Raw genomic sequence first — 26399 nt, forward strand, 5'->3', positions numbered from 1 at the left:
TCGGCTCACAGCGCACCAGCGACCCCTGTAGACTGGCCGGGCGCCTGCGGGCTTGCCTGTAAGCTGCCCAGAGCTGCGTTGTCCTCCGACGCTGTAGCTCTGGGTGGCTGCATGGTGAGTCTGCAGTGTGTAAAGAAGCTGGCGGCTAACAGCACATGCTTAGGAAGACAGCATGTGTACGCCTTTGCCCCTCTCGAGTCAGCGCAGGGCTGGTAGCGGTGAGCTGAGCCTAAAAATAATTGGACATTCTAAATTGGTGGGCTCGTCTGCATTAGTGGGTATAGTTTCTAACCTCATCTCACCCACAGGGGTCCTAATCTGTAACATGTTTACAATTCAAAGTCTGATTATTGTGGCAACTGCTGGGCGTAGTAACTACTAGCTTGAGCAAAAACTAAAATTGAAATACTTGCACAAAAATATATTTTTAGTGGATGAGGAATGGGGAGAAAATGTAAAATCAGTTTATGAATATTCAAAAGAAAGTGAATGTTTCGAAGTATACAAAAAGCAAAAATAGCAGAAGTGGGTCAGATGAGGACGCATAGCGCTGCAAATACTGCTGCAGTGTGGTAGATGTTCACACTGACAATAAAGGAACATACTAAACACATTAAACTAAAACAAGACAGTGAACTGAGAGACAAGCAATTCATTTATGCAGCTTTTACACGTGCTTTAATAAAAACAGCGCAGAATGACTGTTATGAGTTTGTCAGAGCGCTGTGCTTTGCTGGACGGCCACTGTTTATTGCAGAGGTGTAGTGGTGACTTCATGCGACAGTACTGTCTGTTCATCAGTTAAACACTGCCCAACGCCGACAATCTTAAATCGTAAATATTTGACAGAAAATGGTGATGCTTTAGTTGTAAACTTATGGAACGCATTGATGGAAATATCCAGCCAATGGTTTGCACCACCCAGTCCTGTCAATTTTATTTAATTTTTATGATTTCAAGGCGAATAAACCTGGCTTGTTTTGTGCTGATGTCCTGTTCATACCTTCTGTAGATACTATTTCTGTCAGCACAGCGATTGCACAAATGTTCGCAAAGTACCAGTTAACATGGGAAAATGTGGCTTCATCAGACATGCCAGGGACAAACCGAATGAGAAATCAGAACTGCTACACATCATATTCCACGTGGAAAGGGTGTATAAAGAGATTTTCAAATTAACTATTTTTTACTGATTTTAATCCTATTTAAATATATATAAAAAACCCCGAAAAATTCCCAGAAATTTGTTTTAAAGATAAAAACCTAAAACACGGAACGCTAAAAGTGCATCACTCAAGACTGTCCTGTTACAGTAGAAACAAGCAACACATTAACACAGCGATGGAAATAAGACTCCTATTGCATAACAGATTCACTCAATCCAGGTTTCACTATGAGCCGTCTTATTAAACTTTGCATCCCTTGAAGCAGATGTGCGTTCAGAGCACCACAAACCCCGCCCAGGTTCCTTTCAGCTCCAGTGAGATCTGCGGATCCTGAGTCTGAACCAGCAGGCTTCAAGGACTGAACTGTACCAGCTGGATTTCTGATTTTTAAGTATTCATTTAAAATTTCCACGTGCTAAAATATTAAGACACTGCATAGCTGGCAAAAAGCCATGTTCCAGGTTTCAAAACTCTTCTGCCAAAGAAATTACACCATAAACCCTCTAGCTGGAGAACCATTTGATTATCATTTTTAAAACAGTATGTTCGATTGCTGTTCAGGCCCACTGACTAAGCTTATAACAGGGATAAGTGCTCTTACATTGTAATTAAACCTTGATCTAAAACTGGCTCAGTGTGAAATACACCATTAGACTTAACCAGGATTCATTTGATCTAAACCAGGGGGAATATCTTGGTTTAATAGAAAAGCAAAAATCAAAAGAGAAAATGATTATTTTAAGTCAGACGCTGGTGTGCACCAGCCGCTATTGGCACTAGCACACTAAACACCAGCCAGATACTCGCTGTGCAGAGGCCTGCTGTCTCCATGCCAACACAGGCAGCAGCGATCGAGGTCGAGAAAGATGCCATTACATATGCCACATCCCTTAGGGAGAAAAAACAAACAGTGCACCCATATTCCCAAAGTAAAACATGTTAGGAACAGCTGGAAAAGAAAACGTGAAGCAATATTCAAGCTACCACTTTGTATATACAGCCTTTGTTTTAAATTAATGCACAAACTGTAGCAATATGAATCCTACCAGGAAAATACTGTACAATCCTAACCTCACAAAAGCATCATGTACACATACAGCAGACTTGTTTGAAAGGCTGTACATCTGTTTGTAGATTAAACATTTAAATGTTCTTTGTATGTGGTTGTTTACTGTTTAAACTGTTAGATAAATTGAAGGAAAAAATAGACTTGCTTTAGTTTTTACAGGTCATCTTAATACTTTACATGTGTATTTGAAATGTTACAATGATTTTTACAACATGCTGGATTCAATTACAGTTGTTTAATGCACTCAAATATTACAAGTGATGAAAAAATGTGAAAATCTAATTACAACAGTACATTTTCAAGTGTTTGTGAATACCATGCCTATGTTTCAATGTTATTTTCATTTCCCCATTTAAAGCGTTTGTTTTTAAGCGGAGCAGAAGACATCCCTGCGCTCTCCCTCCCTTTTACCTTTGCGAGTGTTCTCCGTCACATCCACTCCGAACTGGATGATGTCACCAGACAGAATCTCACATGGAGGGCTTTCCTCCGAGCCACGGCTCAGGCGCTGGCTGTTGATGAAGGTGCCATTGCTGCTCTTCGTGTCCTGGAGATAGAACTGAAAACAGAAAGGGAAGCATTCTTGTCATTTCATTCTGCACAGAATGCAACTTTGTTTGTGTATTCAATGCTAAAGCTACAGCTGCTGCAGGGTTCCAACTCTTTCCAATAAATAATTTTCCAGGACATTTTACGATAAATAATAGGGAGACATTACTCACTGAGTGGCGAAACACGCAATTACAATCAATGATTGGCTGCCACACAGCCTCAGTTGGTACCTCATGTGTAAAAACACTGTCATGACACACCTCTCCTCTGGACTCTCCACTGGCCTCCGGTGGCAGGGTACATCAGATTCAAGACCCTGGTACTTGCCTACAGGGCAACTAAGGGAACAGCTCCAGGCTACGGACTGTCCCTACACACACCAGCACCACGTTGGTGCTAATCAATCTCTAAACCTATCCATGACCCCATTTTCAAACAGCAATATTGACCGTCCCTTTTCTTTACTACTTTAATATCTAAAGATTTACTAATAGGATTGTGTTCTTCATGTTTTTAAACTTCAATATTAAATCATCTGGTTTCTTTATCAGACTACTTTAACATCTTCCACCCAGACTTTTCATTAGGTTAGTATTCTTCACTTCATGTCTTGAAGAGCTGCAGTGTGTGCAGACTCTCTATACAGCCCAACATTAACACACCTGATCAATTAAATCAGCAAGATGACCTTTGTCACCGAGACAAAATCTTGCACACACTGCACCTCTCCAGAACAAGGAGTGGAGAATAGTAGAAACATGAAAAGCACATCCAATGTCATAACTTCAACTGAAATGAAACAACCAACATTACTTTAGGACAGATATGGAATACGTGTGTGTGTGTGCGTGCACACACACACACAACTGCAAGTCCGCTCTCATTCTCAATGCAAAACCTGAAGTGAGCATGACTCCGTCAATGAGGAAGCACTGCACAACAGCTACTCTTTCATGTTGCATATTGTTTCCCAACAACAAGATTAGCTAGCTACCAGTAGCCTACGTTTCCGAGAAAAGATTATCACAGCATCAGGATCACACTCACACACCATCTCTCACTCCAACGACGAGTTGACTAGCTCGGTAGCTTGCTATCGTTACTAAATTTGATTCCAGCTAGATTATAACATACAACAAAGTAATTGCAATTAAACATAACCAACCAGTCTCAATGCATAATGTTAGTGACACACTTTGTCTTACTTCTCACCACATCGCAGTTTCTGTCCTCAACGAGTTGAACCAAGAGCGCGGTCAAGCGGTGCAGTTACTGATGCTTTCAACCTGGACTCTGATGCTGCCGCCGCTCGCTAATACAAGCTACAGTATGCCCAAACACGTTTTGAATTGATGCAACTGCTTATTAGTTTGAGTTGCTACAGCATCTGTAACCTTATATGATTTTTCCAGGACACTCAGTTTTCCAGGACATTTTATTTTTTCTCATTTTCCATGTGTTTTCCAGGCCTGGAAGACTAGTCTTTAATTTTCCAGGTTTTCCAGGACGCGTGGGAACCCTGTGCTGGTTTCATTGACCCCAACTGGCATCAATCTTGAACTACCTAATGTTAGCTTAAGTAGGTTAGAGCAAGATTAGTGCTAATCAGGGTTCTTACATTATATAGAGTCATATATTATACATTATATAGTCATATAGTGCATACAATAAATAAGACAAAGAGAACATTTCTCCCAAGATGTCAAGGTTTTACTGTGCGCGCACATACTAAACACTGTGCTGAATTGGTAGACAGTATGTCTGTCTATTCTAAATCAACTGAGAGCTATGGGTGCATGGTACAAATGCTGAATTTGCAGTACAGTTGTGTCCCATCAAATGCTCTACCATTCCTCAATGCAGTTGCTGTCTGACAGCTATGTTGAGTGCATGTTGGTTCAACGGTTTTGCTTTGGCCTGGTCTAAATTTACAAATCATTGTACTGTTTTTTGTTGTTTTTTCACATGGCTATGCAGTTAACTTAAAGGCAAGGCAGTGAGGGTGAAATTACAGTAAAGCAGCTGCACCACTTCCAGAAATTTGCAGCTCCCCAAAAGGTACCACACTGCTACTTCATGTATGGACTAGCAAGATTAGGGATTGCACTACAAGAACACCAGGCAAATGAAGCAACTCAGGTTACATATTATAAAAACTTCTCAAAAGAGCAAAAGAATTGTGGAATACAGTCGGATCCTACATCAGTAGGAATCTTCTGCCTGCAAGCTAGGGGTGAAATGTTGAGTATTACAAAATGTGCTGTCTTATGCCTTCATAATGCACGTTTGTAAATTAGTTCATATAGTTAAGCGCTCTGAATTTATGACTGTGTACAATTACTGTTTTATTAGAACAAAAATTGGTCATGAATCTGTAACAATACATTATTGTGGAGTAGTGGTTAGGGCTCTGGACACTTGACCGGAGGGTCGTGGGTTCAATCCCAGGTGGGGGACACTGCTGCTGTACCCTTGAGCAAGGAACTTTACCTAGATTGCTCCAGTAAAAACCCAACTGTATAAATGGGTAATTTTATGTAAAAATAATATATCTTGAAACAATTGTAAGTTGCCCTGGATAAGGGCGTCTAAGAAAAATAAATAAATAAATAAATAAATAATATAAAATAAATTCAACTGAACACTTTCCATACAGACTTAAGTCAGACAATGGCAGTCTAATATCCTGAGAGTAGTTCAAACTAATCAAGCATCCGTCAAAGAACACCATATTGCAGCAATTGTCTTCAACCAACAATCATGGATTTCTCTCCTGTCTGCAGACTTGTAATAAAATCACTGGGGTCTACTCATAGGATAGAAACAGCAGAATACAGTATATCCCAGCCCTCTTAAATTAATGTAGTTAGGGGTCATTCTTTGACTGAAGCAACAGCCATGGTGTGCACAGTGTCAAAACATAGTACAGTAGACACAAAGATCTGCGTTCATCATGCTTGAGACTTCAATGTATTACAGAAGAAGCCGAGACCCAAGGTGTCAAAATCAAGTCTTTTCAATGTGAAGTGGTGAAGGTAGAGTTCAAACTGCTCTCTCCCTGTTTAATCAGTACTGGCACAGCAATCTCTCATTGCAGTGTGTGACAGAGAGAGGTAGAATTCAAACTGTAAATCTCCCTCCTGAGAAAGGGTGCTGTGTAAGGTTGATGGTATGCTTCCTCCTAGATGGACTGCCTTGACGGTAGGCGGAAATCAGAAGGTGACCACATTAGGGGGAGCACGTAGTTGCACGTACCTGGAAGGACTCTATTGCAATCAGCTGCGGGGCAGCCCTCTATTGGAGAAACCATGTCGACGGGTTGATTGAGGGGAGGATTTTTGGGGTACAAAGGGGATGCAGCTACATTAATACGAGGCCTTGCGCTGATGACGTAATCCAGCCGGAACCTGTGTTTTGTTATTGTTTTGTGTTTGTGACAGAGAAGGAGCAAGACTCGGGAGCTGCAGCCACGGAGCCAGCACTATACTCGGAGCACATCCCTCACAGCACAGCACCAGCACTCACCACGATCCCGGAGAAAAGGAACACAGTTTCATGCACGGAGGATTGTGGTTTAGGAGTGTTATTTGTTTATTTTTCAGGACTGTAAAATCTGCCGTGTCGCCCCCCCCCCCCCCCCCCGATACCGTTGCTGGTAGAGGGGTGGACATTTTGGGAGAGAACTTTTGTCTGGACCTTCCCTTGTTTATTGCACCACTCGCATCCTGTTCACACTGTGCTAAAATCCTCGCAGGGCTTCGGTTTTACAGCTGCATCACTGAACAGCATATGTACCTCTCAGACATACTAGCAAAATCAAATCTTCCCACTAAGTTACAACATGTGGCCCTTTACGGTGAATAGTTTAACAGAGGTTTGAATTCAACAAAAACGTTGAATCAATTAAACACCGCTCGTAAAGAAAAGGGCGGGACAGAAACTTACACACCTTTCCATAGCAGTCAAGGGGCACACCATGGGCAGCCTGGATGGCTCTGCTCTGACATGGCGAGTCTGCAGCGTCTTCACAATTATTCTGGAGGGTTAATAAGAGGAGCGCTTTAATCCTTCAGTGAAGTGTGGTCTCAGGGTTCATCTCTTGAGAGTCAGCTCCCTGTTAATCACTGGTACATTGAGCTCCTACACCAGCTCTTTGTAAAAGTCTCAGATCTGCTATCTGGTCCATTGTTAGTGAAAGTCACCCAAACAGGGAGATGCAGGAGTCTCTACTTGTTTACGCCCATAGAGGGAGCTTCAGGTTTACTGGGAATGTCTATTCTGAGGGTTTGGGCAGTCTTGTTTCCATAGTTACTTAAACTGATCTCACAGGCAGGCATCTCTGCACAAAGAACATTCCTCAGAACAAGAAAGGGAATCAAACTGACAAACCAGAAATACACTGCACAGCAATTACTTTTAATCTGGGGAAAAACGCAACTAATCTATGTGAAGTAGTTTGGTTTTAAATGCAGCCAAAACCTGAAAGTATAAAAGCCATCTCCATATAAATATAAAAAACAAACAGAAGGCAGCTTGTATAATTGTTGCATGGTTCTTATTGCAATTACTAAAACACTTTTTTTATTAAGTTTGTGCCAAGGTGCAAAAGTGTCTATTAGTAACAAATCGAGTGTACAGCAGTGTACTCCCTAAAAACCTAAAGGAAAGAAGAGAGTCCAATTAATAGATGCTGCTCACTCTTACTGCTCTAAAGACACTACAGATCCATGGCAGGCCACTAGAAGAGAGAAGCAGCTCCTGAACACTTCACCAGTTACTAACTGGGTGCTTCATTGATTAGAGGAGGTAACGACTACTAGGAACCAGGTCAATAAATCCAATATTTCTGCAAATGTCTTCATCAGTTTAATTATTTGACTGAATAGCAGCCTGGCTATTATCTACCTTGATCTGTCTTGCTCGGCACCAGCACAATGAATAAAGAGGAAAACATTAGCGGCTAGTTTAACAGACCCGGATGAGCTCTAATCTTGGATTACTTTACCTAAATTAACATTGACAAGTTCAAGATTAGTGCTAATCAGGGTCTGTGAAACCAGCCACAGGGATTGGTACTGAAACACACACTAGCCCAATCCTGTAGCAACAGTAAAACAAATACAGAGGGTCCTCATAACGGTGCAATAAGCACACAGTACCTGAAAGGTTAAAAAGAGTTTATAGGCGTGTACAATAAAAGTTTTGGAAAAGAATCAAGGCAGTTATCTTGTTTGCTTGTAGAGTGTGACAGCTAGCCACAAAAAGGGACTTTCTTACTGGGGACCTTAAACATACAGACTGGTAAAGAAATACAAAATCTGCTTTCATTGTTTCATGTGAATATTCAGATTTACAGCATTGCTGGAAAACAAACTGATGCAGACGTACAGATTCTGACATTTTACTGCAAAGTGGCTATCTAACAATGTCAAAGAAATTCTAATTTTAGAAGCATTTAAGCTGCACAAACAGTTTGCCAGCATTACGTAAGCAAACACATTATCACCAGTTACAAAATCGCTAGATCATTAAAAACTGAAGACACGCTACAGTTAGAAACTCAGATTAACAGACTAGTCCTGGTTTGCTTCCATGCAAGATTGCCACTTTTGTTGAGCATGAGAAAGGGGTTTCACTTGCTGCGTTTAAAGAAACTTGGTAACTGATTAAATATTTAATGATTCAATAATCAACAATTACTTGAATAGTATAACCTTTCTTTCAAAGTAAACACTCTTTTTAACATGATTTTGAATTTGCCTAATGAAATGTGCTTGAACACACAGAGATATGGGCTGTCCAGATGCACAGCAGGAGCTACAGACCCTGCAGGGTTTGCCTCCCTAACCCGCTGGAGTGCCAGTGCCAACGTGATGCTCACTGTGGAATCCCCAGGAAGGCCGTCTGCTTGTCTATGACTCGCTCTGCGCACCACATGGTCGTGCCTTTACCGGGAGAGCCACTCGGGGACCCCTCTCTTCTGTAGTTATCTGTTTTGCCAAGTGCTGCAGCGATACAATCACCATGTGAAGTGCCAGGTGCTCTGGGCGGGAGGAGTTTCTTTGTTGTGTAACCAACCAGATCATATTGTTACTCAGTTCAAAACTCCTCCTCCTCCCTAATCTCAAGCAATTCCCCATGGAGAGCTCTGTGCTTCAGGAAGATGACACATTACACTGAGGTCCTGCAGGCTCTGTGCACACTGAAGAGCCCACTGACCTCTTCCAAGGAAGAGTAGAAATGCTGACCTGCACTGGGACTTAACAAGACTCTGGGCTAAATCCTGCTACCCACCTCCTGCCCCAGCTAATTCTCCAAAACAAGACAAATCCCCGGAAGTACGTTTTTGAATAATCTGCTTAAACTTTATGATGGAGCCCTTCCATAAGTGATTTTGAATGGGGACAATCCACTCCCTCCCTCATCACAAAAGGATCTGTACCACTATTGAAACCGCAATCTTCATTTAGCTTACAATGGACGGAGGAATGTACTGTATCCAATTTGCATTCAGTGAAAAACTAAACTAACCCTCTTATCTTGTGACTTTAAGAACAAAGTCTTATATATGATTAAGATTAATACTGGAAAGAAACCTAGCACTTTTATTGAGTGATGAGAAATTTCCACAATTTTCTGAATGGCCCGTGATTGAGAACCACTGCAAAAAAAACTGTTGCATTATCAAGTTTAAGGCAATGTCACTGCCCACCTTAGAGTCTGAGAATATGCAGTGCACTCATTACTCCTCTGCAACAGCAGACATGTGTAGAAACAGACCCAGAGCAGACGAGCATGCACTCCATCCCGGAGTAAACAGCGGTGTCTGCTACCCCACTGCCTCTCAGCCCAGAAACATTTACTGTATAACTGCCATACACTTCACTGGCTCCACAACATTCAAATAATACATGAACAAATCAGCAGCTAATCTTCAAAAAACAAAAGGAACAGGAACACATTGAAGATGTAGTATTTTTGGGACAGAGCAGTCTGCACATTACTGTGCACATTTAGGTCACAGCTAAATTTGGGTTCTTGTTTAATTGTCCAACTACAGTAATTTGCTATTTTTTTTCACAATACAGATGAACCCGTTTTATATCACCTTGCTTAATTATCATGATTTTTCAAAATTCACTCTCCATGCATCAGAGGCTCTTTGAGAAATGGCCTGTCTTGATATCTCACAAGCCTGCTTACTCAGCCTGCTTAGAATTTATTTCCAATGTAACTAACAACCAATAAATCATCTGTGCTGATGAACTGACATTTTGTGCAGCCTGTCAAATGCTGCGTGGGCGGTTAACAGGATACAGTTCAGTTACAAAACACCAACGTCACCAAATTCTTTTTTAACAGTCGTATTCACAAATAACTCATCAAGTGCATCTGAATTCCATTAAGTTTAGGGTTAACCTATAAAGTGACAGCGCTGGGGCTAACATCTTTGTCTTGATGTGTTTTTTGCACATGCAAGAGAGTCAAAAACAAGAGGTCTAACTTACCTGTGCCAGTCCTCAGGAAAAGTGGAAATGCTAAATATCACACACACATTATATTGTATAACACTGCAAGATGTTTAAAGTAGAAACACAGCCCTTGCACACTCCCTCAGAGCTTACACAACACCACATCGTTTCAACAGCTAGATCAAAACAATAAAAGGGACATGTCCGGCCTGTTCTAGAGTTTCAGAAGATAGGAAATGGAAAGAATGTTAATATTAACAGTACTTTGTGACTGCCCTGTTTAAAAAATACAGCAATTGCTGTCATTCTTGTTGAAAACTTTCCCATTCCAGAATTTGTTTTAATGCTCTACTGCAGCGGTTCTCAAACTTTTTGGGCTGCACCCCGCTTCCTCTTGTCCGTGGTACTTGACGCAAACTTAACACTTACTACATAACAAGCTGATAAACAACATACATTACAAAATGGCAGCGGACTTCTCCCAAAAATATGCTAGCTTAATAGGCACCAGTCAGATGCACAGCGCTATTTACAAACTTTGACATACCTGGAGGTGTCAGCATAAAGACTTGTTTTAAGTTACCGTATAAAGGGAAATTTTGGCTGGTATTAAATTCTTCGGCTTTATACATTGGGGATTTTTTTCACAGCACGTTCACAAAAAGTCACAGTTTTGAATTTACTTTTAATTCCAAAATAAATGTTTACTTAAATATGCCTGCTAAAACAGCATCTCATTTACAATAACTCGTTATAGCATCTACAATGTAACTGCAATGTAACTGCAACTTGGATAAGCATTTGCTGTCTCTCAGTTTTAAAACTACAGTTCACAACATAACACAGTGGAACAATCACAGTACTACCATGCGGTAATTGTAGGGCAGTATTGCCACGTGTGAAATCTTTAACAATAAAGCCCAAACAAAAATGCTTTTATTTTCATTTCTAACTAGTTAATAGACTAGTAAGCACTGGCAAAATCAGCTCAGTTTTATACAGTGCAAAAACGTTTTAACGTTTTGTTTTGTTTCTGGACTTTGCGATACCTGCACAATGCCTGCATTAATAGTCGTATCTACAACGTATCGCAATAACAAATCAACCATTTTGTTACAGACTTTCAAGAAGTCTGACAAACAATTTTGACTGTTACTTAAAACCCTTCAAAAAATGCTTAACATAAAAAGAACAGTCCTACTAGCAGGCAGTTTACACTTTCTGATCGCATCCTCAATTCCACATTTTTTAAATCCATTGATGGAAATGTCCGGTCTACTTTTAATGTTTTCAAGCAAATTGGCTTCGTCACTGCCATTCTCATATCCACTTTGATATCCGACACATTATTTATCTTGTCCAGCGTTTCTTCAACCTGTTCTGTATACCAAGTCTGACAGAGATTCTGGTATAGTACGCATACTTGTTAAATTTGCAGAAGACACAAAAATAGGAGGAGTGGCAAACACTGTTGCAGCAGCAAAGGTCATTCAAAATGATCTAGACAGCATTCAGAACTGGGCAGACACATGGCAAATGACATTTAAGAGAAAAGTGTAAGATACTGCACGCAGGCGAAAAAAATGTGCATTATAAATATCATATGGGAGATACTGAAATTGAAGAAGGAATCTATGAAAAAGACCTAGGAGTTTATGTTGACTCAGAAATGTCTTCATCTAGACAATGTGGGGAAGCTATAAAAAAAGGCCAACAAGATGCTTGGATATATTGTGAAAAGTGCTGAATTTAAATCAAGGGAAGTAATGTTAAAACTTTACAATGCATTAGTAAGACCTCATCTAGAATATTGTGTCCAGTTCTGGTTACCTCATTACAAAAAGGATATTGCTGCTCTAGAAAGAGTGCAAAGAAGAGTAACCAGAATTATCCTGGGTTTAAAAGGCATGTTGTATGCAGACAGGCTAAAAGAATTGAATCTATTCAGTCTTGAACAAAGAAGACTACGCGGTGATCTGATTCAAGCAAAATTCTAAAAGGTATCGACAATGTCGACCCAGGGGACTTTTTCGACCTGAAAAAAGAAACAAGAACTAGGGGTCACAAATGGAGATTAGATAAAGGGGCATTCAGAACAGAAAATAGGGGGCACTTTTTTTTTTACACAGAGAATTGTGAGTGTCTGGAACCAACTCCCCAGTACTGTTGTTGAAGCTGACACCCTGGGATCCTTCAAGAAGCTGCTTGATGAGATTCTGGGATCAATAAGCTACTAACAACCAAACGAGCAAGATGGGCTGAATGACCTCCTCTCATTTGTAAACTTTCTTATGTTTTTATAAGGTATAGCCTAGGTTAAGACGTGTACTGTAATTTAAAAAAAAAAAAAAAAAAATCCCAAACCCAGTGGCTCCCGAGTGGCACATCGCTTGAAGTGCAGGATGCACCCTATACCCGGGAGATTGCAGGTTCGAATCCAGGCTATGCCACTGCCAACCGCGACAGGGGGTTCCTAGGAGGCGGCGCACAATTGGCCGAGCGCCGCCCGGGTAGGGAGGGCTTAGGTCGGCAGGGCAATTCACGGTTCACCGTGCACCAGCGACCAGTACTGACATTATTACAAGTGTCAGTACAATGCAGGAGCAGGACGCCGTGACTTCTATACACAGCACATACGCCACTGCTTACAGTTCAAGCTGGAGTTCATTCATTAAATCTGCCACTTTTACTGTTACCTTGAGATGACTTGAGCCCACACTACAGCAGTTAATGCTGAAACACTTACAGGTGTCCGATACACTGGGGTTATTTCCTACACAATGGGGTCTATTGGTTGGTTCCTCTGCCTGCCATGTTACATTGCTCAGCTCAGCCCTCCCCTACCTGCACCAACAGTGCTGATTGCCCAAGTCATACTGTAAAGTCAAATATACAAATCAAACAACATTTCAACATCCTATTCAACACCCACATAACTGCTGTCTACAATTTTACAACTGACTCAGCGGTGTCATTAGTAGAAGCACTTGCCTCATATCACAGCTAAAATGGAACAGTTAAGTGGAAAAGGATTGTTAAAGCCAAACGTAGCAATTAAAATCAATCAGAACAGGTACAGGGATCGCCTACCGACCAATCACAGGCAGAGGCCAAGATCATGAACAGTCATGTGCATGCTTCTCTTATTTTAAAGGTTAAAATGTTTGTTTTGTTTGTTTAATACAGAAATCAAAAGCTGCTTTAGAGGCTGGCATTTTAACTGCAGTACAGTACTTCTGTTTGAAACTACTCCAAACATGTTTCTAAAACCACAACAAAAACCTGCAGAGTTTGCTAGTGCATTCTTTTTGTATTAACACAACCATGTTCTGACCTGGCCTGCTCCTCTAGTGATGAAATCACAGTCAGACTCTCGCCAAACACTCTGCTGAACTCTCGCAAGGACACCGATCCGTCGCCCTGCCAGCAGCTGCTCGGTTTGCAGAGTTCACTCCCGCACACTGGGAGGCTGAATGTTAGAGTCAGATTGGAGCTACCAGGTTTATTCTCACTTTTACTCAAGTACAAAAGGAAGTCATCTTGTGCATGTAAACATAATACAGGCTCAGCATTTGTTCTCACACAGACGATTCATGAGCACAAATCTGTGTGTGAGTGATCAAGCAAAGAAATACAAATAAAAAAGCAAATCTAAACACTGTCAACATTCAGCGATTACATCTGGGCCCTGCTCGGCGTTACTTGCTTTTACAGATACATGGTACATCAAAGATACTCACTGTTAAGGGACTGTGTTGGTATTTACAGCCTCTGTACAGAAAGAGCCTGTTTTATAGACCCTGGTTTAGCTGTTATACAAGTTGTGTAGGCACTTCAGCAAACTCCATGCATGCAAAGTGTACCCAGATATGGCTACCTCCCTGGCTCAACAGGATAAGATAAAACTGGTTATAAGAATCAGGAAATTATTCAATATTTGGCTTCACAAGAGGGGCAGAGTAATGGCTCTGTGTGACCTTCTAAAGCTGGATTGTTTATCTACCTTGACAACCCTGTTTGTGTCATTAGTAACAATGTTTAAGGGGAGCGGGAGTTTAACTAACAGCTGCCCCTGGGGCACAGTGAAACAAACACAGGAGTGTCAGGAGGCTTCAGCAAACCTTATTCAAATAAATGTTCAGTTTAAAAAAATCATCTGAAAATGTTGCCAGTAAAATAGAAAACATACTGTTTAGCATGATCATGCTTTAGTTAGCATTCCTGGTCACCCAACATTTATTCAAAATTCCAGTTGTTATCTTTTGTATAGATGTCATCTCGTGCATTGAACATACATCAGTTTTAAAGACAGAAACTCAACGTACAATCTTATTTTTATGATTTTTAATAAGTTAATGTTGTGTGTACGGTGCCACAATAAAAAAAAAATGAAAGACCACATCTTTCATTTTAAATTGAGTAAATGTTTTTTTTCAGAATCAAGCTAAACGCTGAATCTCTACTGAAAAAGGTGAATGTGTAACAGCCGTTGGGTTTGCAGTGCTCTGGGAAGCTGCAGAAGCTCTTCCATTGTGGCTTAGTTGCTTCCCTGGGTCTCAGGTTTCAATCCTTGCTGAGGATCCTCAAAATAGAGCACTTGATTTCCTGAGCCCGCCTGGGAGCTAAACGAGCACACCCAGACTGACAAGTCTGTACAGACACACCATTTCAATGGGTGTGGGATTAGAGAAATATCTCAAACATGTATCACTGGTTCTGGGACATATATAATGCTTCTACAATAACAGATATCGTGGAGAGAACACAGAAGAACATAAGAAAAGTTACAAACGAGAGCAAGTCATTCGGCCCATCTTCCTCGTTTGGTGGTTAGTAGCTTATTGATCCCAGAATCTCATCAAGCAGCTTCTTGAAGGATCCCAGGGTGTCAGCTTCAACAACATTAATGGGGAGTTGGTTCCAGACTCCCACAATTCTCTGTGTAAAAAAGTGCCTCCTATTTTCTGTTCTGAATGCACCTTTATATAAATCTTGATTTGTGACCCCTAGTCCTTGTTTATTTTTTCAATTCGGAAAAGTCCCGTGTCAACATTGTCAATTGTTTTTAGAATTTTGAATGTTTGAATCAGATCGTCACATAATCTTCTTTGTTCAACACTGAATAGATGCAATTATTTGAGCCTGTCTGCATATGACATGCCTTTTAAACCAGGAATAATTCTGGTTACTCTTCTTTGCACTCTTTCTAGAGCAGCAATATCCTTTTTGTAGCAGGGTGACCAGAACTGAGCACAGTATTCTAGATGAGGTCTTACTAATGCATTGTAAAATTTTAACATTACTTCCCTGGATTTAAATTCAACACTTTTCATTTTATATCGAAGCATTTTGTTGGTCTTTTTTATAGCTTCCCCATATTGTCTAGATGAAGACATTCATGTGTGTGGATGTAAATAAAACCAATGGTAAAATTGAATTCTTTTGAGATAACTACCACAGTAATGGCTGCTAGTAGTAGTAGTAACATTATCTGCAATAAAAGATTACGGTTTGTTTAAATAGGGGTGATTATGTTTTCCATAGATCAGCAAAGTGTAATCAAACTGAAAACCAGATCAGCATTCAACCTGTCAGAGGCTGACCTTTTGTTTCTGTGTCAAAAACTAGCAAGCTGTTTGCCCTTGACGTCATTGTACATAACATGTGAACCACCAATGCATGGAACATTACTGTACATGCTATGTGCAAAGCACACGAGAACCGCAGAGGACAGCAAGCAGGCCTCCAGTACTTTTACAACTCCGGATTACAGAATAACATTTTGCATTACTCAAGTACTTGGTGTGCTGTAATGTACGGTTATTAGTCTGGCAGCAAAGATGAAAGGTAATGTTTAGCAGTTCTGTCTTGATCTGCTAGCCAAACACACTGCAGCTTTTCTATTTAATACTTGGCATTGTTGTAAAGAGTCTAAATGGAGACCAAAGTCCTGTGTAAAGGTTTATTCAACTTCCTTCAGCACAGGCCTTTAATAGAGCAGGTCTGTAGGCTGCCATGGGCGTCCGCAGATAGGTGCAAGGGGGGCACTAGAATGATTTTTAGATCTGTGTTGCATTTTTTTTAAATATATATACAGACTCCGATTCTCAGAGACATCCTCCCCCTCTTACGCGTCGAGCCGAGTTATACACACACACGCACACACAAGACCTTCTGGCTTTCTGTGTTTTCTTCCGACTTTGCTTCTCCTTTACGAATCCATTTCACAATTAACAGTTTCTCAGTTTTAATTCTGAAACCAAAACACTTAAAGTGCTCTGGGTCATTTTAAATGGGGAGTTACAGTTAAACAAGACAAACACAACTGCTGGCGAGTAAATGACTCATGAGATATAATATTATGTTAATTTAAGGTATGGCTAAGGAAATGTCACGTGTGTGTGACACATGATGACCATTTTGCTAATTTGCATACGTTCTGCATCGTGTTTTGCATCATTTATGGCAGTTCTGACAGCACGCGTGAAGATGTCCGCGCCCAGAGTGAAAGGAAAGTTTGCTTTCAAATGTTTTTTAAAACGAAAAGAAAAGGAGAAGCCATACTAATGGAGGATTTCAACTTCCCCCATATAAAATGGGAAAACCCGATGGGGGGCACGACGGACAAAACTGAAATGGTGGAAATGACAAATGACTGCTTCCTAATGCAATTTGTCAAGGCACCGACTAGAGGGGAGGCATGCCTTGACTTAGTCTTTTCAAATAATGAAGACAGAATAACTAAAACAGAGGTGAGAGAGCCATTGGCAAACTCAGAACACAACATGGTCTCATTTGAAATATTTTTTAAAACCCCAAAAGTAATGACTAAAGCTAAGTTTTATAATTTTAGAAAAGCAAACTATGAAGGTATGAAACTGAGACTAACAGAAGTAGATTGGAGTAAAATAGAGAAAACATCCACTGAAAAAGGATGGCTGTTTTTTAAAAATGTAGTACTAGAGGCGCAAAACAATTACATCCCAAAAGTAGACAAATCTAAATCTAAAACAAAATGGCCAAAATGGTTTAATAGATCAATTTAAAAAAAAATATTCAGCGAAAAAAGGCACTTTACAGAGCGTTTAAAAGGGACCGAAAACAAAGTACACAGTAGGAACTGCAAACACAAGTCAAAAAGGAAGTTAGAAAGGCCAAGAGAGAGATAGAAATCAATATTGCTAAGGGGGCTAAAACCAATTCCAAAATATTTTTCCAATATTATAAACAGCAAGAGAACATTCAAAGAGGAGGTTAAATGTCTAAGAGACACAAATGGCAAAATCATAGATGAAGAAAAAAAATAGCAAATATATTAAATGATTTATTTTCACAGGTTTTTACAAAGGAGGACACGGACAACATGCCCGATCTAGACAGCATTCAGAATTGGGCAGACATATGGCAAATGAAATTTAATAGAGAAAAGTGTAAAGTATTGCATGCAGGCAATAAAAATGTGCATTATAAATATCATAAGGGAGATACTGAAATTGAAGGAGGGAACTATGAAAAAGACCTAGGAGTTTATGTTGACTCAGAAATGTCTTCATCTAGACAATGTGGGGAAGCTATAAAAAGCCCAACAAGATGCTCTGATATATTGTGAGAAGTGTTGAATTTAAATCAAGGGAAGTAATGTTAAAACTCTACAATGCATTAGTAAGACCTCACCTAGAATTTTGTGTTCAGTTATGGTCACCTCGTTACAAAAAGGATATTGCTGCTCTAGAAAGAGTGCAAAGAAGAGCAACCAGAATTATCCCAGGTTTAAAAGGCATGTTGTATGCAGACAAGCTAAAAGAATTGAATCTATTCAGTCTTGAACAAATTAGACTACGCGGCGATCTGATTCAAACATTCAAAATCCTAAAAGGTATAGACAATGTCGACACAGGGGACTTCTTTGACCTGAAAAAAGAAACAAGGACCAGGGGTCACAAATAGAGATTAGATAAAGGGGCATTCAGAACAGAAAATAGGAGGCACTTTTTTTACACAGAGAATTGTGAGTGTCTGGAACCAACTCCCCAGTAATGTTGTTGAAGCTGACACCCTGGGATCCTTCAAGAAGCTGCTTGATGAGATTCTGGGATCAATAAGCTACTAACAACCAAACAAGCAAGATGGGCTGAATGGCCTGCTCTCATTTGTAAAAACTTTATGTTCTTAAACCTCATTCCATTTAGAAAAACGTCCTTGATCACACATGTACCAGCAGATGAAGTTAAATTGATCACAGCAATCGATCATATCCTGTATATGCAAAAAAGACACACTGAAAAAACCACCACTCTACAGCAAGTAGGTCTCAGAAATCCTGCTATGATGTAAGTGTAAAAGTGGTCAAAAATGATGAACTGAATGGGCTAACACTGCTTAAAACACAGAGTAACTATGAGGCACACATAGAACATTTCTGAATTCCTAAAAAATGATTTCTTGTAAGAAATCTGTGTGCTGACTTAGTCACAAGTGCTTTTTACAGCATAGAATTAATAGCTTAAAAATATTTTGCCAGAAGACACACTTTTGTTTTGTTAAAGAATTAAGATTTTTACGCAAAAAACAATTTGTCTTTGAATTTTGTTTTGTGAACTTTAGCAATGTAGAGTCATCTTTTTCAGACAAAAGAAAATTGGTAAATATGTAAATAGATATTGCTCTTGTTAAAATGCATTACCCTGAAATCTGACCTTTGACCTTTGTTTGGTCTCAGAATACATATAAAATGACCCAATCTTAATTAATCTTGTAATTTAATTTACTTTACACATATTAAATAATAAATAGTGAGAAAACAAAAAAAAAAATCTGTGTTATTTTTAACCCTTAACTGTCTTTGTTAGTGGTACAGAGGAGTCATCTATTCTGCTGATGATATCATGTGTTTGAAAGCCATAGGAAAGCACACTACGCTGATCAAAAGGATAACAAGCTGCTGTCCAGAGATTCTTGGGCAGGACCTTTTTGTTGTTTTTTTTTGTTGTTTTTTCCGCTGGCGGGAAATAACTTGTGCGTTCAGTGTGCAGACTACAGGGAGAGAAAGACAGCGCGACGTTAAAGAACTCACACATTCAAACAACCAGGAGCGCAAAGAAACCTGGACTAGTAAGGCACCTTATTACTAATTACATTAAATCATGTTACTCTGTATTTCTTCACGTCTGTTAGTCTGAATTTGATAATCGGAGTCAACATGGAGGCTAGAGTTCCCACTGTTAATTGCCGTTTGGGTATGAGCTGCTTTCTCAGAGCTCCAGTTTTTTTTGGGGTTTTTTTGTATTGTCTACATTTAAATAAAATTACGAACGGAACAGAACAGAACCCCACTTACAGTATTGGGTTTCATCGGATTTTAGCTTAAGTCTGAGTTGTTAATATAAATGAGGCTTAGAAGAATTATTATGCAATACAAAACCACGTTACCCGACTGCTTTTAAACACCTTGCCCCACTAGAATGAATTGTGTGGCTGCATCACATTATCCAAACCTTCATCTCATGCTCACTGTGCATGAGCAGAAGGAATAGTCTTGAGTTTACACAGCTGTACAACACACAGTAGGGGGTGTTATTCTTTACAAGTGGGATAATGGCTAAAACAAGGGAGCAGTCATTCACACTTGGTCAGTGGCAGAGCCGTATCGCACAGTAATTTAATAAATATTAAGCTCTTCTAAGGCCTCGTACACACACAGCCTAAATGCAGTTGCACGTTCACCTTTTGCTCTTAACACAGTTTAAGTACACACAGTTCGGTTACAAAAGGCAGCGACAACCGCACTAGTTAATCCTGTTCGGAACAAGTAGCAAGTTCTGTTATTAATTCAGTTTGGTTTGTAAACGCACAGCAACTGTGTGTGTGTGTGTGTGTGTGTGTGTGTGTGTGTGTGTGTGTGTTAAAACTGCACTGTCATCGTTTCAGACATTTCCGTGTGATAAACATGGCTAAATGTAAATAAATACATATAGGTGCCTGATGAGCCAAGTTGATTTTGTAATATTGATGAATAGTAAATTCATAACAATAGTAAACATAGATATGCAATAGTAATGCATAGATATAATATAGATTTTTTATTTAAACAAAGTACAGTTTTATAATATTCTGTTGTAAGAAAAAAAAAAAAAACTCAAAAATTGTATTTTTGGCTTTACAACTTAAAACAAAATGGGACAATTGGTGTCCCCAAAAGCCACAGCACGACCGCAGCTCGTTTTTTCACCGAACATCTCATCTGTGTGTTTTGGCACTCCAGGAAAGGTGTCAGTAAATGACAAAGATGCATACACGACTCACATTTTTAATCCAGTCATTTAAAAACCACTCAAGTCGTTCCCACCAGCCTTCTGGTTGGAAGATCGCCCAAATGTTTCGATCTACTGTCATGGTACTGCAGATCGTCACCACTGTATTTAGCAGTGCAGGAAAAGCAAAATGGCGCCTCACTTGGTTTTGCAGAAAAGATCAAAGCTGTGCTTGCCGAGCTCTCGAGCGATTACGTACTGCATGCTTGCCAACACTGTTCAGCGGGACGCTCGTCTCCGGGGGGGTCATGCGCATCATACACATGGGAGGAGTCATAAGCAAAAAACACTCATCATATAATAGATGTATTCCCCCCCACCTCAATACGACACGACCATCATGACGTAAAAATAGACATAATGAAGCGTTCTTATCTTTGTATAAATTAGTGATCAGCAGATGTGTCAGCCGCACAGTGTGTGGTTTTCACTAACTCTACTGTGCAGAATAAATGATTTTTTTCGATGGGTAAATATCAGGACTTTCTTCCTATGCATCGGGACGCGGGACATTTGCTAGGAAATCAGGACTGTCACGCTCATATAGGGACTGTTGGCATGTATGGTGCTGTACTTTCTACCAAAACCATAAACAAAAACACAGCCTCCATGCTGCCGCCACACAAACCTAACAAATGTCATGTAATGGTGGTCCCAGTTCAATGGTTTGTTTAAACAGGGAGTCACTCACTTCAGTGATGAAAGGCGTGTGTGTACAACACACAACCACAGCGAGTGCAGTTTGTTAATACGGCTGTCAAGCTAACCGCAGTGTGTGTGTACGAGGCCCAAATGTTTTACCTCTGCTTTTGTGCAGAAGTTCAACTGGGCGGCCTCAAAGTGTAAAAATAAAAAAAAAAGTTTAAGAAAAACACCAGGCTTAGTTTGATCTTTACTGCTGAATCACTCCCCTTGTTTGGTGCCTTTACAGTAAGTTTAAATATAAATGCTAATCTTACCTAATCTAATGCTTTTAATTGGATTTCTAGGTCAACAGTAAATGCACCATACTGTACACTCTGTAGGGACCAAATATATTGCTGTTGCAGTAACTGTAAAGCAAGTGCATTATGAATTATAGATTTAAGCAAAGTAAGATTAGCATTTATATTTAAACTTACTGTAAAGGCACCAAACAAGGGGATATAGATAGATATAGATATAATTATGTCTGGGTTAAAAAAAATAAATAAACAGGTTAACATTTGTGTAATTCTCTGAAATGTCTAAATTAGAATCTCATATTTGCAAGGGCCTGTCTCATGTTTGAGCTCTTTGAATAGGCAGACACACCTCGGTCTTCTGCTTTAGAGTATACATTGTCTGTCCCAGATCACATTTTGGAGAGCAATGTGAACCTTCGGTGAAGGAGAACAAGCTGTATTGCAATGACAGGTCCCAAAGACCTGACACAAGGGGCTGATGAGAAGAACTACATTGAGATAAATTACGCTACTTCAGACAGTACTTAACAAGCCCATTAGAATATGTTATTTGTGACTGATCCACTAATTAACCACACACAAGATTCAAAAGTTTTAAAAGAAGAAAAACACATAAAGTCAGTTCTGAAGTGACACTGAATTTCTCTAACTAGCTGACATGATATGTGATTTTCCAGCATTGTGACATGACCGGATTTGTATAAAAGTGTTTTATATACAGGGAAATACTACAAGGCTTATCCATATATTATAATATTAACTGAAGAAATAAAAACATCGATTACAGATCATTTGTTCAAGCAAACCTATTCCATTCATGATGGCTGGCTATTATATACATTTTCATGAAATCGATTAATGAATTTAACACTACTAGACAGCTGTGGCAACTGATTTTAGCAGCACATGGGATATTTAACTGTACTGTTGCTAGCCTTGCAGCTCACAGTAGACTGCACTGAAGTCAATACTGTGAGAAGGTGAACTCCAGGTCATTTTAATCGTTACCTTCCCAAGATGTAATAAATCTTTGAGTCCTAACCTAGAATCTCTTCATTTGAGAGGCAAATTCAATGCAAACCCTTATTTCTGTAAGTGCACATTGCAGTCTCTAAAGTCGCTAGTTAAAGGCACAATAATTTGCCTATTAATGATTCCTTAAAGTGAAATGTGCTTACTTTCTTTACATTCTTAACATTTAGTTTTTCCAGGAAGATGCCTAACTCTGTAACCGATTTACAAGACATGTGTTTTAAGTCAGTGCCACTGCAGGGCAGGCGTGTGTGCTTCAAGACCTCATGAAACATTTAAACATCACTACATTCAATGAGATCCTTACCTGGAAGAACATCTGTGTTTCTGCATTAAAACATAACTTTTGTAAAGTTTTTTTTTTTGTTTGTTTTTTTTGTTTTAAACTTTACACCAGGATAGACGATTTAAGGTGGGCTGTACATTTGGCAGGAGAAAACTCTAGACACAGTTGCTGGCCGAGTATTTACCAGTAATTAAAACCAGATTTACCAGTACACAGACACAGACTAGCGCTCGGGCTCTGATGAAGTCTGGGAACACTGAAATACCGAGTACAAAAAGGTAAACTAGAGCCAGAACATTTCCTGCAGATGCTGTACCAAGGTTACCACACTGTGTGTGGGGGGGTGAATCTCCACTTTGAAAAGGAAGGGAGGGTGTAACTGTCTGGTTTTCACAAATCATTCTTCATATCCACATGTGTTCTTGGTAAATGAGTATCAGAATAATTCCTTCAGGTGCTATCAGCGCTATGGATAATGAACCGCCGTGTCCCAGGCTAATCCTCGCTGAATGTCGAGGCTACAAAAACAGAACCGCCTTCTAAAACACCACAACCACGAGGCGCACGGTTTACCTGAAAAGCGCTTTGTTTTGCTATGTTTAACTTTACATTGTATTCGTTTCGTCACTTGTGAGGCCAGACTGGCTCATAGTTTTACCATTTTCAGGATGTGCTGCTCCAATATAATGTATTGGCTCGGTATTTATTTATTTTTTTTAATTCACTGACAATCTATTACGTTATTAAAATTAGGCACATCTCTTGGAATACAGATATCTTGTGATGATGATGATGATGATGATGATGATAATGATAATGATAATAATAATATCCACACAAACCTGAGGTTACATAAACGTCAGCGCTGCCCATGAATTCGCTTCAGACTGTAATCCTGTGTGCAGCACTACTCTGCATCATACGGGGTGGGTACCTAACTAAATCCGCTTTGCATACCTGCGGCTGGAATTCATTTCCCGAAATAAAACCCCTCTTACCTTGCCGGTCTTGTGGTCGAACCAGATCAGAGCGTGGTTCCGGGACAGCACTTTGCAGTCAAACGTCGCGTTGTTTTGAGCGGGCCGGCAGCGAGCCACCGAGCGCCCGATCTTGACCGGCTCGTCCAGGTACACATGGCGCTCCTGAAAGGGATGTGAATTCGGCCGACAGGTAAAGACTGCCAATGCAGAAGGCATTGATGGCAGCTGGGGGGCGTCGCTCCAACCAGGGACGAAAGTTAACGCTTCTTGATCCAGGTTGGTAGACTTTACTACGACTACTACGTCTACCTCCAAAAACTGAAATATAACAACGAAGAAAAAAATACAAGTATTATCTATACATAAAGTCCTACAAACCATCTACTTGTGCTCCATCCCTTGGTCCACCCATCATTGTGTCATTTTATATTCTTAGGCATTAGCAGTGCCAGTAATCAGGAGTATCCTCTCTTCCATACCCACAGCTTCAATCCAGCACAGCTTTGCTCACAAGAAACCATTAGGTACTATGATAGAACGAACTTGGAATATGTAATAGTTATGAAGCAAGTCCATTATTAATTAAGCGGTGTGCTGTATTTTTTATAAAATATAACGCAATAAATAATTAACTTGAACTTTACCTATATGCACGGTTAATAAAAACACCTTATCATACCAGAATCGGCCCAGCTCAACAGAGCCTTACAGATCAAGCACGTTCATGACAGAGCATGTCTCTCTTCGGCTTATTTTTATTAGGCCAGAATTCCAAGCCCACATTAATCCAAAACAACGTTTTCTTTTGTTCAGTTTTCTTCTTGGCAAAAAATCTATTTCAAAAGAGAGACTCTTTCGTTTTAATAGACCACTCCCCGCGCTGTAAACCTGAGGGTAATCGATTTCAGCACATTGGTCTATACAGACAAATCTACATTCTTCCCCTTTCACAGTCTTGGTAGAAATATTTACCGAAGCAACAAACGCGCAACCTCGAGTCTTCGCATCCCTAACGCATCTTCAACTTCATGTATATTCCAATAGGAGATCCACATCCAAGCAAACAAGGGCCCGGTTAAAATCCTACCCCCCGTTTTAGAGGTAGTAAATGAGGTTGCTGTCAGGCAGCAGCGGCGGCGGCGTGAACTTTCTGAACTGCAAATCAAAACAAATCCCCTCCTTTTTTTAAAAACATGCACGGAAATTTCCACACAAGAAGCTCCTCTCCTCCCCTCGCTGCTGTGTACCAACTCGTAACTATATGGGAAGAATCTGCTCGTTAAGCCATCTGCTGTCTTGTCGCTGGGCGGTGTCCCTCGGGGATGTGAACGATTCTGTCCGCTGCAGGTTACTGTCTACCCCGGTGAAAGTGAGGACAAACCCTGACAGTGCTGGTAACGGCAGCCATACTGTCTGAAGCACATTCACACACGCTCGTGCTCACCCAGGCGCGCGCTGAACCGCGCTCGCGCGCGAGACCAGCTCACCAGCGTGAAGAAGGGGCGGGCCCGGGGGGAATGACAGCTGCTACTCGAATCAAGCAACAGGTGTTCTGCAGAGCGCTCCAATGGGAACGAAGGCAGAGCGGGGCGTTACTTATTTTCCACCGTAAGAAAACGGAAGGAGTTAGAAGAGCAAAAAGGAGGAGCGGGTGCGAGGTTGGAAACGCTCACGCCAGCTTTGGGGTCGGATACAGATACGGATATGTCTTACACAGCGAGCGGCTGCAGTTTCTGCACTGTATAGTTGCTGTCTGCATTTGGCTGCGGGAGAGAAATTTGTAAACTGTGTTATTATTATTATTTGTTTATTTAGCAGACGCCTTTATTCAAGGCGACTTACAGAGACTAGGGTGTGTGAACTATGCATCAGCTGCAGAGTCACTTACAATTACATCTCACCCGGAGCACAAGGAGGTTAAGTGACTTGCTCAGGGTCACACAATGAGTCAGTGGCTGAAGTGGGATTTGAACCGGGGACCTCCTGGTTACAAGCCCTTTTCTTCAACCACTGGACCACACACTTGAGAGTCTGAGGTATCATATGGTATCCCTCACCCTACATAATGTCCATACGCAGGGCCGTGTTAAGCCAATGGGCTACATGGGCTGAAGCCCGGGGCCCCGCCTCCTAGGGGGGCCCCCGTCGTCCCTGTAAAGCAGTGGTCCTCAAAGTGGTGCCCGCTGGCAAATTCTGTGCTGCTCGCTTATGCTGTGCTTGTACGTACTCGACATATTTTTTTCTTTCCTGAAGTACCTCTGTGATACGATCATCCAACTGAATATCTGCATTTTCTCTGCGGTAGCCCAACCATAAATTAGCTGGGTGGGACATTAACTCTGTCTGTTTCAGTTGCAGGTACTGACAGTAAGTTTAACCAATAGGAGAATCAAATATCTGCCAAGTTTACGCAGTTGTCCAATCATAATTAAGCAGAGGCCGTTCACGGTATTCTGCATGAAAATTGAAGGCGAGTGAGTAGTCAATGGGAAAGTGAAAGATCCGACAGCTGTCCAATCATTCGTGAGCAGAGGCGGGCTGTTAATATGCCGGGTAAACACTGAATTTCGCACTGTTATTGAGAAAAA

At 40.5% G+C, this 26399-nt stretch overlaps 1 protein-coding gene across 17 annotated transcripts in view; it reads right to left on the bottom strand.

Annotated features, from left to right (window-relative positions):
- LOC117964035 (sarcolemmal membrane-associated protein-like) overlaps positions 1-25273 on the bottom strand; it is a 100172-nt gene extending 74899 nt beyond the window's left edge. For 9 of the 17 annotated variants that reach the window (XM_034906246.2, XM_059000475.1, XM_059000484.1 and 6 more), the window contains exons 1-2: positions 23830-25272; positions 2647-2794 (exon numbers count right to left, since the gene is read on the bottom strand). In XM_034906246.2, the coding sequence (XP_034762137.2) occupies positions 2647-2794; positions 23830-24192 (511 nt within the window). In that variant the 5' untranslated portion in view covers positions 24193-25272. Of the gene's footprint in view, positions 1-2646; positions 2795-23829 lie in introns of all 17 variants that reach the window. The other 8 variants (XM_059000473.1, XM_059000476.1, XM_059000472.1 and 5 more) reach the window with 4 other exon arrangements.
- Positions 25274-26399: the final 1126 nt, after the last annotated feature.

This window comes from Acipenser ruthenus, chromosome 25 (genome assembly GCF_902713425.1).
Source record: "Acipenser ruthenus chromosome 25, fAciRut3.2 maternal haplotype, whole genome shotgun sequence".
Lineage (NCBI taxonomy): Eukaryota > Metazoa > Chordata > Actinopteri > Acipenseriformes > Acipenseridae > Acipenser > Acipenser ruthenus.